At 35.7% G+C, this 12,283-nt stretch overlaps 1 protein-coding gene across 2 annotated transcripts; it reads left to right on the top strand.

Annotated features, from left to right (window-relative positions):
- Nucleotides 1–559: 559 nt before the first annotated feature.
- Nucleotides 560–11,288, top strand: LOC115955944 (CDPK-related kinase 3-like). 2 transcript variants are annotated; one of them, XM_031074361.1, is made up of 11 exons: nucleotides 560–1,540; nucleotides 5,125–5,255; nucleotides 5,669–5,710; nucleotides 5,839–5,947; nucleotides 6,119–6,197; nucleotides 6,766–7,062; nucleotides 8,282–8,391; nucleotides 9,196–9,303; nucleotides 9,509–9,571; nucleotides 10,705–10,872; nucleotides 10,978–11,288. In XM_031074361.1, the coding sequence occupies exons 1-11, from the start codon at nucleotides 974–976 to the stop codon at nucleotides 11,113–11,115; spliced, it is 1,812 nt and encodes a 603-aa protein (XP_030930221.1). In that variant the 5' UTR covers nucleotides 560–973; the 3' UTR covers nucleotides 11,116–11,288. The 2 variants fall into 2 exon arrangements, with proteins under 2 accessions (XP_030930221.1, XP_030930223.1); XM_031074363.1 differs by lacking the exon at nucleotides 9,509–9,571 and having other exon boundaries at nucleotides 562–1,540.
- Nucleotides 11,289–12,283: the final 995 nt, after the last annotated feature.

The following is a 12,283-nucleotide window of genomic DNA, read 5'->3' as shown; positions in this document are numbered from 1 at the left end:
ATAGAAGTAAATCAATCTAAAAAACTAAAGAGATCAATTTATGGAAGTAATCGAATCCGAGGGCCAAGAAAGCGCCACCTGGGATAAGATTCCTCGTCTGTCTCTCACCAAATCCCAGCCTAATTCGAACCTTCGGACCAGGCTGGGCTTGTTCCGTTGTTCGTCAGCTCTGATTCTCTAAAATCCTCTTCGAGCACTTGTAATCCCCTACTCTCTACTCCATTTCCTACCATACACTTCCATCCTCTCAAACCACGCCACCTGTCAAATATAGATAAATGGGCATTTTGGTAATCCAACAACGTAAATCTCCCCTCAAAATACCCAAAATACCCCTAATTCACAAACACGTGTCGTCAGAAAGAAAGCCCAAAACGAGTCCACGTGTAGACGAGAGCTTACTGTATAACTACCCACACTTTTTCCTAAAACCCCTTTTTAATTAAAAAAATTACAATAACGGCAAGAAAAGTAGCAAAAGACAAAATAAAAAGAAGTTGTACACACTCACACAGAGAGATAGAAAAAGTGCAAAAGAGAGAGAGAGAGAGTCTACTATTGTAATCAGTAAAGTACCATAATTATAGGTCCTTTATTTGACCTTTATCCCAAATCAACGGCTATGATCTAATCATAACTTCATATATCCCTCGTGATTTTCAGCTTCCAATTCCGATCACAGTGAATCGGACGATCGCTAATTTTTCGTTTCTACTCGAAGAGTACCACAGTTTAAAATTTCCTCAACTCACTCTGTCACACTCTTAACAGACCTCTTGTCTCTCTTTTCTCTCTTTTTCTGTCTCTGTCTCTTTCTCTCTCTGACTCCAATTCTCTTTCATTCTTTTCCTTTATCGTTTTCTCGCTGTAGATCTCTCTCTTTCTGTGTATCTCCGGCGAGAATCAGATCCGCCCGATGTGTGGACTTTGACTTTTCGTTGTGATCTGATACGCAGCCTTTGTGAGAGAGAGGATGGGGCAGTGCTACGGCAAGACTAATTTAACGGTCGAGAATGATGCTTCAACAAATAATACTACTACAATTGTCGCCAGCTCTAACGATCAGCCACAAACGCCGTTAGCGTCGAGCAGCGCGAGTAACGGCGCCGTAAAGAGCACGCCGGGCCGGCCGTCGAACCTGAGCCAGAGTCCGTGGCCGAGTCCGTACCCGCACGGCGTGTCCGCGAGTCCGCTTCCCGGAGGAGTGTCTCCGTCGCCGGCGAGGGGATCGGCGACGCCGAGGAGGTTCTTCCGGAGGCCGTTTCCGCCTCCGTCTCCGGCGAAGCACATAAAGGCGTCGCTGGCGAAGAGGCTCGGGCACGGAGCGAAGCCGAAGGAGGGACCGATCCCGGAGGATCGAGGAGCGGAGCCGGAGCAAGCTCTGGATAAGAGCTTCGGGTACAGTAAGAATTTCGGGGCGAAGTTTGAGCTTGGGAGAGAGGTAGGGCGAGGGCATTTCGGTCATACTTGCTCCGCCAGAGGCAAAAAAGGCGACCTTAAAGATCGCCCCGTTGCTGTCAAAATCATATCCAAAGCCAAGGTACAATTCACATTCACTATACGGTGTCGTTTTGATTACATTACTATATCTATGTATGTATGTATTTGTGGACTCTGAATTACAATTACATTTCTATATCATAGAAATAAAAAAGCTGGTATTTACTGCTATTTTTAGAGGAAAAATATATCATTCTGTTAAAAATAACTATAATGGGAATATATATATATATATATATATATGCAAATAATGCGTTATATTGAAAGGAAGAGAGAGAGGGATATATATATATATATATATATATAAATTAAGCCCTAACCACTTTTGGGCATTGGAGCAGGTGGTAAAGGAATTGAATTGTACATGGGATTTGGCAGAAGATAAATGGGGGAGGAAAAAGACAAAAAGAATATGGGATTTCATTGGATGGCTTTTCATTGTTTATAAATTAACAACTCCCATTAATTCGATGAGAATTGGAAGTTTATAGCTTTGTCTTTTTGTTGTTTAAGAAGATAATATTAATTAGAGAACTTTAGAGTAATGAAAATGCATCGGTTGCGATTTATTTTTATCTGATCATGATGCTGTATATCTGAACGGGGAATATGAGGTATTCCCGCAAGAGCCTTGTAGGGCAGTGGCATTGCTTGGTTTCTTTTATAAGATTAATCAAAGTTTGAATCCTCCTCCCCCAATTGTAGAAATGTTGCCATATGTCTTACAATATGTGGCATTGTTTTTTATTTTTCAATAGTTGGGGGAGGGGGGATTTGAACCCTGGTTATCTCAGTTGGAATCATGAAGATGTGCCGGTTGAGCTACATGGCTCTTGGCCACTATGTGACGTTGTTATCCCTAGAGCAAATATGGTTAGAATATGTGCGTCCTTAATTAGCTGCTGCATTACTGTACTTTGCATTCCTTATTATTGCATAACTATCAGATTTCGAGAAGGGAGATGAGATCAGTCAACAATTTTACTTGCCTGATGCAGTTCTTTGAGATATGAACTTTGAAGTTAACTTGCTTTGGTTCAACATATAGATTTACAATACCCATAATTGTTTTGTAGTTTTCTTTTCTTGTCTTTCTCTTTCAGAGCTGGGGTCAAATGTCTTTCATGAACACTTTCTGAAACATTATTTAAGCCCAATGAGCTCTCAGGTGACTTAGTTGGTTCACATGATCTGATCATGTGTGCCCCCCCCCCCCCCCTCTTTTAATTTTTCAACCTCCCCACATTTTTCATGGGTAGAAGGTACTGTTTGAATTAGAACTCATAGGCCTGGCAGTGCAAATGCTAAATACATGTGATTTCTATGTAAGACAGGGAGTCTTAAACCTAACAACTGTCCCAGGCAATTCTTGCCTCTGACGAGTGACAAATATGGATGGTACTGTTATCATGGGAAATCTTCTTCTTGATTTAGAATAATGTGATATGTATACTCCCTGTTGAGTATGAAAAAGTAGCTTTAGTGGATGTCTTGTTGTCAATTGTGGTAAACATGGGTAATGATCCTTACGTTTTTATCTATCTAAAGAACTGCTTCTTTGGTCCCACTTGAAAAAATATCATAAATGATGATTATTACGAGTACCATTTATACGTTTATCTCACTAAATTATGTGGTCATACCCAATTTCTTCCAAACCATTAAATTTAAGAAATTAACCCTCTAAACTATTTGATTAGTTGCAATGTCCTCTCACTATTATTCATAGTTAAAATTCATCTAATTTCCATCATATTTAGCTGTAATATTCACATGCTTATCACATGATCATAAAAAAAAAAGCTCATGATCATATCGTAATATGATTACATGAATTTTAAGGTTTAGTGGAAATTGGAGAAATTTTAATGGTAGGGGAAAATTGCAACTGGCCTTTATTTTAGGGTGGTTAATTGTTCAAATTTAAAGTTTAGGAGGACATTGCAACTGACCTTTACCCTATGTTTGGGTGAAAGAATTGATACTCTCATAAAATTTCATAAATGATGAGATTTACTTTCCCATCATTTAAAATCATAATAATTAGTAATTCCTTGGTTTGGATATACAAGGAAATTTCATTCACACTAGTTACAGATTATTAATTAAATGCAATATAGTTTATCGTTGTCAACCATTAGAAGCTCAACTCAATATCGTTGCCTCATTTAAATCCCAAAATATGAAAATACTATCATTTTGCTAAGACCCTGAAACAAATGATGAGGATGGGACAAATACTCTAGTGGCTAAGGGTTGTAACCTTTTCTTAGTTTGCCTTGCTTCTTTGGATTGCGATGATCTTCGTCTGATGAATTGGCCTGGTGTGAACGGCCATGATTGAGCCAGGTCAATGATGAGAAATGGTGGTCTTGTGGCTTTCGCTCTCTCAAGAAACTCTGTGAGTGGTCCAAGATTGTAGCTGGCCCAAAATGGAAAACCATCTGCTGGTTCAATTGAAATCGGAGCAGTGGCGTTGGTGGTGGTAGTAGTTGTAGCAGATACAGGAAATTCTAATACAACCCCTTGAGCTATGTGTTGAACTTTGACAAGGGCTCAGGGCAGAAATGTATTTTGGATAGAGATGATGATTACACCATGTTTCATAATTTCTCATCCTGGTATGCTTTGGTACTGGGTCAATTGCCGATGTTGGGTTATGGAACAGAGTTTATGACTTATGTGTTTTAATTTAGTTGTTGCAGAAAATTTAGAAATAATGCCTTGAAATAGATGGAATTTTTATCAATATGTCTTGGAAATAAGGCATGTCACTGTAGTTAAAATGATTAGTCATAAGTAGGCAACAACACAGCTTATATTCTTGAGTTACTTTTCTCCAATATGTATGTAATTTATGAAAAGTCATACATACTTTGTGTTTCATTTCTTATGATCATGGCTTGTGCATTTTAATAGTTTCATGTTGTCATAATTGCCATGGATTAACATCTAAATTAACCAGAAATAATGTCTTCATTTTTCTTTTTGAAAATTTATAATTGCATATAACTAGTCTCAAGATCTCTCATTCTCCTTCACCTCTTCTTGTAATACCCTGCTAATAATGAAAAGGAATTATGCTCTCCACCTCTATCTCATTAATTCTTGCAATGAATCTCTGTCCATAAAATTTTATTTAACTTCTAAACACCTCCCCTGCCCAGTGTGGAATTCAAATCATATAATCTATGTTAGGTCTTCTTATCAATCAAATCCTAAAATCCTCAACTAGTCTCAAGTGCATTTTCACATTTATTATTGTCCATCCTTCTTTTCACTCTCACACATGCTTGTGTCTGCACAATTATTATTGCCATCTTTTAAAGTATACTCATATCCTAAAACATCTCATAAATTCTTGTAATGAATTTCTTTTTCCATACCTTAGTTTGTTGAATGGTTCAAGGTTCTTGCCTCTTCCTCACATAGTTAAGAAGTAATATATTATTATGTCTCTTATATGCTTTATGTAATTAAATCTAAGAACTGAGCCATATTTTCCTATCATTGTCTCTATAACCATCTTATACTTACCTGTGATTGTCGGTACTGCAATTTAATATGAAAAGGGCAATGTTGAAAATTCACCGTATTTGTATTATAATAAGATTTGTTCGGCAGATGACTACGGCAATATCAATTGAAGATGTTCGTAGAGAGGTGAAGATATTGAAAGCTTTATCGGGCCATCAGCATCTGGTCAAATTTCACGATGCATGTGAGGATGCAAATAACGTGTACATAGTCATGGAGTATGTCTTTTTCTTGTTTCTGTTCTACTTTTAATGCAGAATATGTTCAGAATTTCTTAAATTGTGTCTTCAATCTTATTCTCTGTCTTTCTATGTATATATAAATAGCCCACAATTTTTAATTAGACAGAAATTATATTCTCTCCTGTCTTTTAGTTTTAAACTATTTTAGCTTCTTACATCTGATATGATTTAACTTTTCATGCTTCCTACATGAAGGACATCTTGATTAGGTTAATCATATTTATCAAATGTATTTATAAATTTAGTTGTGTTATTATTTTCCCTTTTGAAAAAAAAAAAAAAAAGCTGAATTGATTGATTGTTATCAATTACTTGACTGCTAGTGATTGACAACATTGTCAAACTTTTCTTAATTTTTGGATCTGACACCTGTGAAATCTTGATTTCAGATTGTGTGAAGGTGGGGAACTTCTAGACAGAATTTTATCAAGGTAAAAATATTTTTCTTTCATAAAAGTCAGTTGTTTTGATAGATAAGTTAAGTTGCAGTTAATACGGTAATTAAGCATTTGATTGAAAAATTATAATTTGGATTCAAGACTATTCTCCTTTATTATAGGGGAGGAAGGTATGCAGAGGAAGATGCAAAATTCATAGTTGTGCAAATTCTAAGTGTAGTTGCATTTTGTCATCTTCAAGGCGTTGTGCACCGTGACTTAAAGCCAGAGGTTTTTCTTTTCAGATTCATACCTAATTATTTTCCTCATGACTCTTAGCATTTTTTCCTTTCAGATTATAATGGTAGTTTGTTTGCCTCTGCTCTTTTGTGTGTGTGTGTTTAGTTCATTCAATTCCTTGTTGATTATTACTGATATATCTTCATCTTGCTTGCTTAACAGAATTTCCTTTTCACTTCTAGAAGTGAAGATGCTGACATGAAGCTTATTGATTTTGGTCTTTCTGACTTTATAAGGACGGGTAATATTTTACTTAGATAACCCCCCCCCCCCAAAAGAAAAGAAAAAGAAAAAAAGAAAGCCACAAAATAATTACTGAAATCATTCATCTTTGGTGTTTTATAATAAGCAATTAATATGCTGTTTACTAAATACTAATAATTAAGGCTACCTACAGGCTTGTTTATAATTTTAATTTTCAGGGGATTCACATTCTTTTATCCCTAACTGTTTAATAAGATTTTTTTTTGGTTGAATAATTGTTTGATAAACTGGATAAATTGATTTGATTTCCAGTGGATGTCTACCCATGGAAAAAAGAGGGCACTTTTTGAAGAGAGACTGAAAGTGCTAATTTTTGCATAAGATTGTTGTTTGCAAATGCTATAATATTGTAAGAAACACCCTCACGATCACATGCACACACACAAGCGTAGGTCTGAAATAACCAAAGCAATAATATTTGAAATATAATTTTTTGAAGCATTGAATTTATATTTAAAGCGGTGCAATTTTTAAACAACTAAGGTAGAATAGTAAGCATCTCCTTGTTTTAATTTATTTTTCCCATGTATGGGTGTTATATGCAGATGAAAGACTTAATGATATTGTTGGAAGTGCCTACTATGTTGCACCCGAAGTCCTACATAGGTCTTATAGTCTGGAAGCAGATATATGGAGCATTGGGGTTATAACCTACATCTTATTATGTGGAAGCCGGCCTTTTTGGGCACGGACAGAATCTGGAATTTTCCGTGCAGTGCTAAGAGCAGACCCAAACTTTGAGGATTCACCCTGGCCCTCTGTGTCTGCAGAGGCTAAGGACTTTGTGAAAAGGCTCCTGAACAAGGATTACAGAAAAAGAATGACTGCAGTTCAAGCTCTCAGTAAGTTGTTAGTTTCTTGATGCTATTTATGAAAGTCCAGGATGTATTATCTAAGAAGCATGGACACCAGACACTGACATAGACACGATGCAACAGGGGACACAGCGACATCAATTCTTGAAAAATTAGGACATGGCACGGTGGGGATATGACAATTAATAATTAATATATATCTTTAGGTATATTTTATTTATTTATAGGCATATTTTTTGTTTATTTTTAGTTTCTAAATAAATAAAAAATATCAAAATCTTAAAGAACATTTCCAAAAAATCAAAGGATTATTATTTTTAAATAAATAAATAAAAAATAATAATTTTCCTCCCAATACATTGAGGACACACATGAAGAAATGTCTTTGGCGTGTCTAATACATGTCTGGCACAGACACTCCAGTGATTTTGGGGTGTCCATACTTAGCAGGATATTGATAAACTCTATCTTAAATGTTGTGTTTCATGTTCTATGAATAGGTATGGAATTATTTTATGTGAAAAGCAATTGATTTTAGATTGGCATGGATCAATAACATTTTTTTTGTATTAAAAATATTAAAATATGTTTTTTCTTTGTGGAAGACTGATTAAAATCCCTACCCATGTGTGTAATAAAAAAGAGTTGGGGGGGGGGGGGGGGGGGGGGGACCCGAAGAAAAAGGAGGAAGAACAACAAACTGTAGGACTTTGGGTGCTTCAATGGTATTTCTGCTTAGTGTGCAACAAGTTGTGCTAGATGGCAGTGGAAAAACAGCTGTTGCAATATTACTCCTACTTAAATTGCTGAATGCTTGACACCCTGTGATATGCAATTCATGTAAAAATATTAAAATATGTTTTTTCTTTTTGGAAGATTGATTAAAATCCCTCCCCGTGTGAGAAAAAAGGGGGGGTGGGGGGGAGGTGTGGGACCCAAAGAAAAAGAAAGAATAATTACAACAAATGGTAGGACTTGGGGGTGCTTCAGTGGTATTTCTGCTTAGTGTGCAATGAGGTGTGCTAGATGGCAGTGGAAAAACAGCTGTTGCAATATTACTCCCACATAAATTGCTGAATGTTTGACACCCTGTGATATATGTGGTTCCATGTATTGGCTATTACTATCTTATATTGTGTACTCCTTGCCATGTCAGATCTTGGCTTTGCTACACTGTATTATTTGATAATGATATTGGATGGGTTATTCAATCTTCTAACTGTTAAACCTACTTTTTCAATTGCAGCTCATCCTTGGTTGCGGAATGATAGTCGTCCAATACCATTAGATATATTGATCTATAAGTTAGTCAAGTCGTACCTTCACGCTACACCTTTCAAACGTGCAGCACTAAAGGTACTATTCTTAGCATTTCCATATACATGCATGTCAGATATTTTCTTTCCTAGTTTTTCTTTTATAAGTTTTTCATATCAGTATGTAAATCTGAGAGTTACCACATTCCCTTACCAATCCTATGTACGCTGCAAATTACATCATGTGTCCCAAATTGTGGAACTTATGCATACCAGTTCCCCAAAATTGGCCATCCCAATGTATTGCGTTAATTCATCATTGCTAAATAAAGAAATATTTGGCTAAAACTTTAATAAAGAAAATATAATATATGGGGAAGAGAGAGAGAGAGAGGACTTGTTATTGATTAATTTATGTGTTTATATGTGCATATAGATATAGGTAGACATACATACGTATAAGAACATGTGTACATGGATAACAGATGTGGACATATGTCTGTCTGTGTGTACAGTAATACAATATTTGTTGAATATTAATTGGCATGCTGATAGATGTCATATCAAAGAGATTCTCTTAGCTCATTGTGGAATTGTCATATTAGATAATTATCTTTGATAATAAGAAATGTAATTAGATTTTATTGCTTTTTCTTTTGGGTTGAGATTGAAAACTTTTATTAGATTTTGTCACTCCTTTTGTAAATGCAAAATGTGTGCTCCCTTAAAAAAATCAGAGAGAATTCTCAGGGATTAATCATGAGACGTATACATAAGTCAAAAAGCCTCAATTGTATCAGACTGTCACACAGGATTTTTGAGGAGCATGAAATGTTTGAAGACAGTTTTCCAATTCTGTAGTAGAATCCAACTAATGCTTGTGTTGGTTCCCTGATTATTGCAGGCTCTCTCAAAAGCTTTGACAGAGGATGAGCTGGTGTATCTCCGAATTCAATTCAAGCTCTTAGAACCAAATAAAGATGGGCGTGTCTCTCTTGAAAATTTCAAAACGGTTATTTACTCCTTCTATCTTTTTAATTTGACTTTCCAATCTAGAATTGGTTACCATTCCAAAGTGGGAATCATTTCTTCATTTTGTTGGCATGGCTTGGCCATTTACTTGAAGAATTTCTAATTTTTGTATTAATAGTTTTTACTTGTCTTCTATGTGCTTTATGTACAAAATCTTATTTATGGTTAAACAAAAATACTTGCAGGCTCTTGTGCGAAATGCAACAGATGCCATGAGAGAGTCTAGAGTTATTGATATTATAAATGCAGTAAGTCATATTTTTTGATTTTAATATAATACTTTTCAGTTGTTAAGTATCTATGCTATAGATATTGACATATCATACAGCTACTGGCATATCTATGGTTCCTAAATAAATAACCGCACTTTTGAGAGATCTTTTGATCTTTTGAAATCTTTGCTAGTTGGGACTTTGTTTGAGTGGTCTTGGATTTGGGGTTTATGTATTTCCATTTCTGATTTGCTACAATCTATTAATTCTTCTCTTTGATTTGTTTGTAATTGTTTCAAGTACAATTTGTTCACCATCGTGAATATGATGTACTTTTTTCAATAAAACTTTTATTACCTCACAAAACAATAATAATAATAATAAATAGTTCTAATTTTTTCAATAGGTCATACTCAATTTCACACACAACTAATGTGTCAAGTTGTGATTAGTACATAATAACTGAAGTGTCAATGGTGGATCCAAGTGAAAGTGATGTTGCTCCCATCATCAGTTGACAACTCAGTAGGGTGTGAAATTGAGCATGTCCATTGGATTGTTGATTGTTTTTTCTTTGCTTTCCATATGCGTGTGCAGATACATACTATCAAACCTCATGCATCAGTAATTTGGTAGAGGTGAACCTCAGACCAATGGTTCCTGAGCCACAGCCTTATGTTTTGTACCATGACAACTAAAAGCCTTAAGCTCCTTATGGAAATCTTTCTGCTAGGTTAAGAATTATATTCTCAAGAAACTTATCTTCGATTTTGAAATAAATCTGGGCGAGAAATTATCTGATCTCAACATGCATATATATAGCAAGTTGTTCCACTTAGAGACTTGAGATTTAAGCATAACATGTGAAGGTTGTGTAAAACTGGCCAGCCAATAGACAAAAAAGAATCAACTAATTCAGTTATGATGTGAGTAGACTTATAATACAGAACCCTAGGAACTGGGGCCAGGCCATCTTTTGTTTATGGTCAACATGTTGGCAAAATTTATCTATCAACAGTTAATTTTTTTGATCTGGTTCAATTCTGGAAACTTTTTTTGTTTGTTTGTTTGTTGCATCTGTTTTTCTTCCCCCTTTTTCTTTTATTTTTTTCCCTTTTAAGAATTGACAATGACCACATTCATATTTTTCTGCTTAATTCTTTTCTCAGATGGAATCACTTGGTTATAGAAAGATGGACTTCGAAGAGTTTTGCGCTGCTGCAATCAGTACACATCAATTGGAGGCCCTTGATGGGTGGGAACAGATTGCCTCCACTGCTTTTGAGCATTTTGAACAGGAGGGTAATCGCGTCATATCGGTGGAAGAATTGGCAAGGGTATGAACTATTATGGCTCTTGGAGCATCTTCCTAGTCATTGGTTCTTTCTTTCTTATGTGTGTAAAAATGTGATTTGGCTCATATCTGGTACGTTTTACTGCAGGAATTGAATCTTGGCCCGACAGCTTATTCTATACTCAAAGATTGGATTCGAAACTCAGATGGAAAACTAAGTTTACTTGGATATACAAAATTTTTGCATGGTGTAACACTGCGTAGTTCAAACACAAGACACCATTAATTTTTTAGCTTTTGAGATATAGTTTAAATTCATGGGATTTAGAGGGTTTGCAGGATTTTTTTTTTTTTCTTCCTTTGGGAATGGGGTAAAGAAAATGTGTATAAGTGAATATTAGTTGAGCCAGCTCTGGGATTGCAGTCGTATTTATATTGAAGTATTTCTGCTTGCTCATACCCCCCCTTTTTTTTTTTCTTTTTTTTTCTTTTTTCGTGGGTTCGAGCTCAGATTGTGACTATTCATTAATTTTTGAAATCAAAAAGGTTTATACTCATGAAAATGAACTGTTTATAGATTTTGTAAGTTTGAATATATGTTGGTTGTAAAATGAAACTAATAATACGATTTTGTTACCAATTAACCTGTGGAAAGGATTTGCTAATGATGTTTCCAGTTGGATTAGATCTTCTATAAATTGTCTCCAAAAGGGAAGCAAACCACATTCTTAACCAGTAATGCCCCCCTTTAATGTTTGCGACTTGAAGCTTCTTGATGCTCGCTGAACTCAACAATGGCCATAATTTAAATACATGCAGCTGTTCCTGCTTGCTAAAGCCTTGCTCCACATGCAGTGGGCTTGTGTTGGGCTGCTGATTTTTTAGTTCAGGTCTAACCCTAGGTATACACAAGTAGGTAATTAGACATGCTTATTGCTAATTATCCCTGCTCTCTGGTAATCTGATAATGTAATGATACCCAAAGCTGAAAGGAAGAGAAATACATAATGAAATTTTAATGGGCAACTGAGGCAAAGGACTAGTCCACTATGCTCTGTAAGTCCAGTTAATTAGCAATTACCCTACAGGTGTTGATGTGAAAATGTATACTAACTACTAAGCAGTCTAACAAGGTAATGATACTTGGTATAATTATTGGGTAGGCACAGATTCTTGTGAAGTAAAATGGCATTGACGTACGTTGACTTCTTTTGAGTTCTCTGTTCTATAGTCATGCTCATCATCTTTCGGTTCTTCAAGGACTTGTAGTGTAGGCCCTCCCTTGTTCGTTATACCAGTTTCAACAACTTGTCTTTTATTTATTTTTCAATGCATTTGTTATAAGTCAAACAAATTTGGCTGCCTAGTCAGTGTTTTGTTTTGTTTTTTTTTTTTTTTTTTTCTAATTGCAGTATGTCCTTTGTCCTGCCGTGCTAAAAGGAAGGAGCTAACAC

The sequence above is a fragment of the Quercus lobata genome, chromosome 8, assembly GCF_001633185.2.
Source record: "Quercus lobata isolate SW786 chromosome 8, ValleyOak3.0 Primary Assembly, whole genome shotgun sequence".
NCBI lineage: Eukaryota > Viridiplantae > Streptophyta > Magnoliopsida > Fagales > Fagaceae > Quercus > Quercus lobata.
The sequence above is the reverse complement of the archived record's forward strand: the minus strand, read 5'-3'. Positions and strand labels throughout refer to the sequence as shown.

Bases quoted from the DNA above. Each gene is read 5' to 3' on its own strand.
- LOC115955944 (XM_031074361.1), top strand. From the start codon at position 974: ATGGGGCAGTGCTACGGCAAGACTAATTTAACGGTCGAGAATGATGCT. The intron at 1,541-5,124 runs GTACAATTCACA...TTTGTTCGGCAG, and splicing joins AAATCATATCCAAAGCCAAG to ATGACTACGGCAATATCAAT. The intron at 9,304-9,508 runs GTTATTTACTCC...AAATACTTGCAG, and splicing joins CTCTTGAAAATTTCAAAACG to GCTCTTGTGCGAAATGCAAC.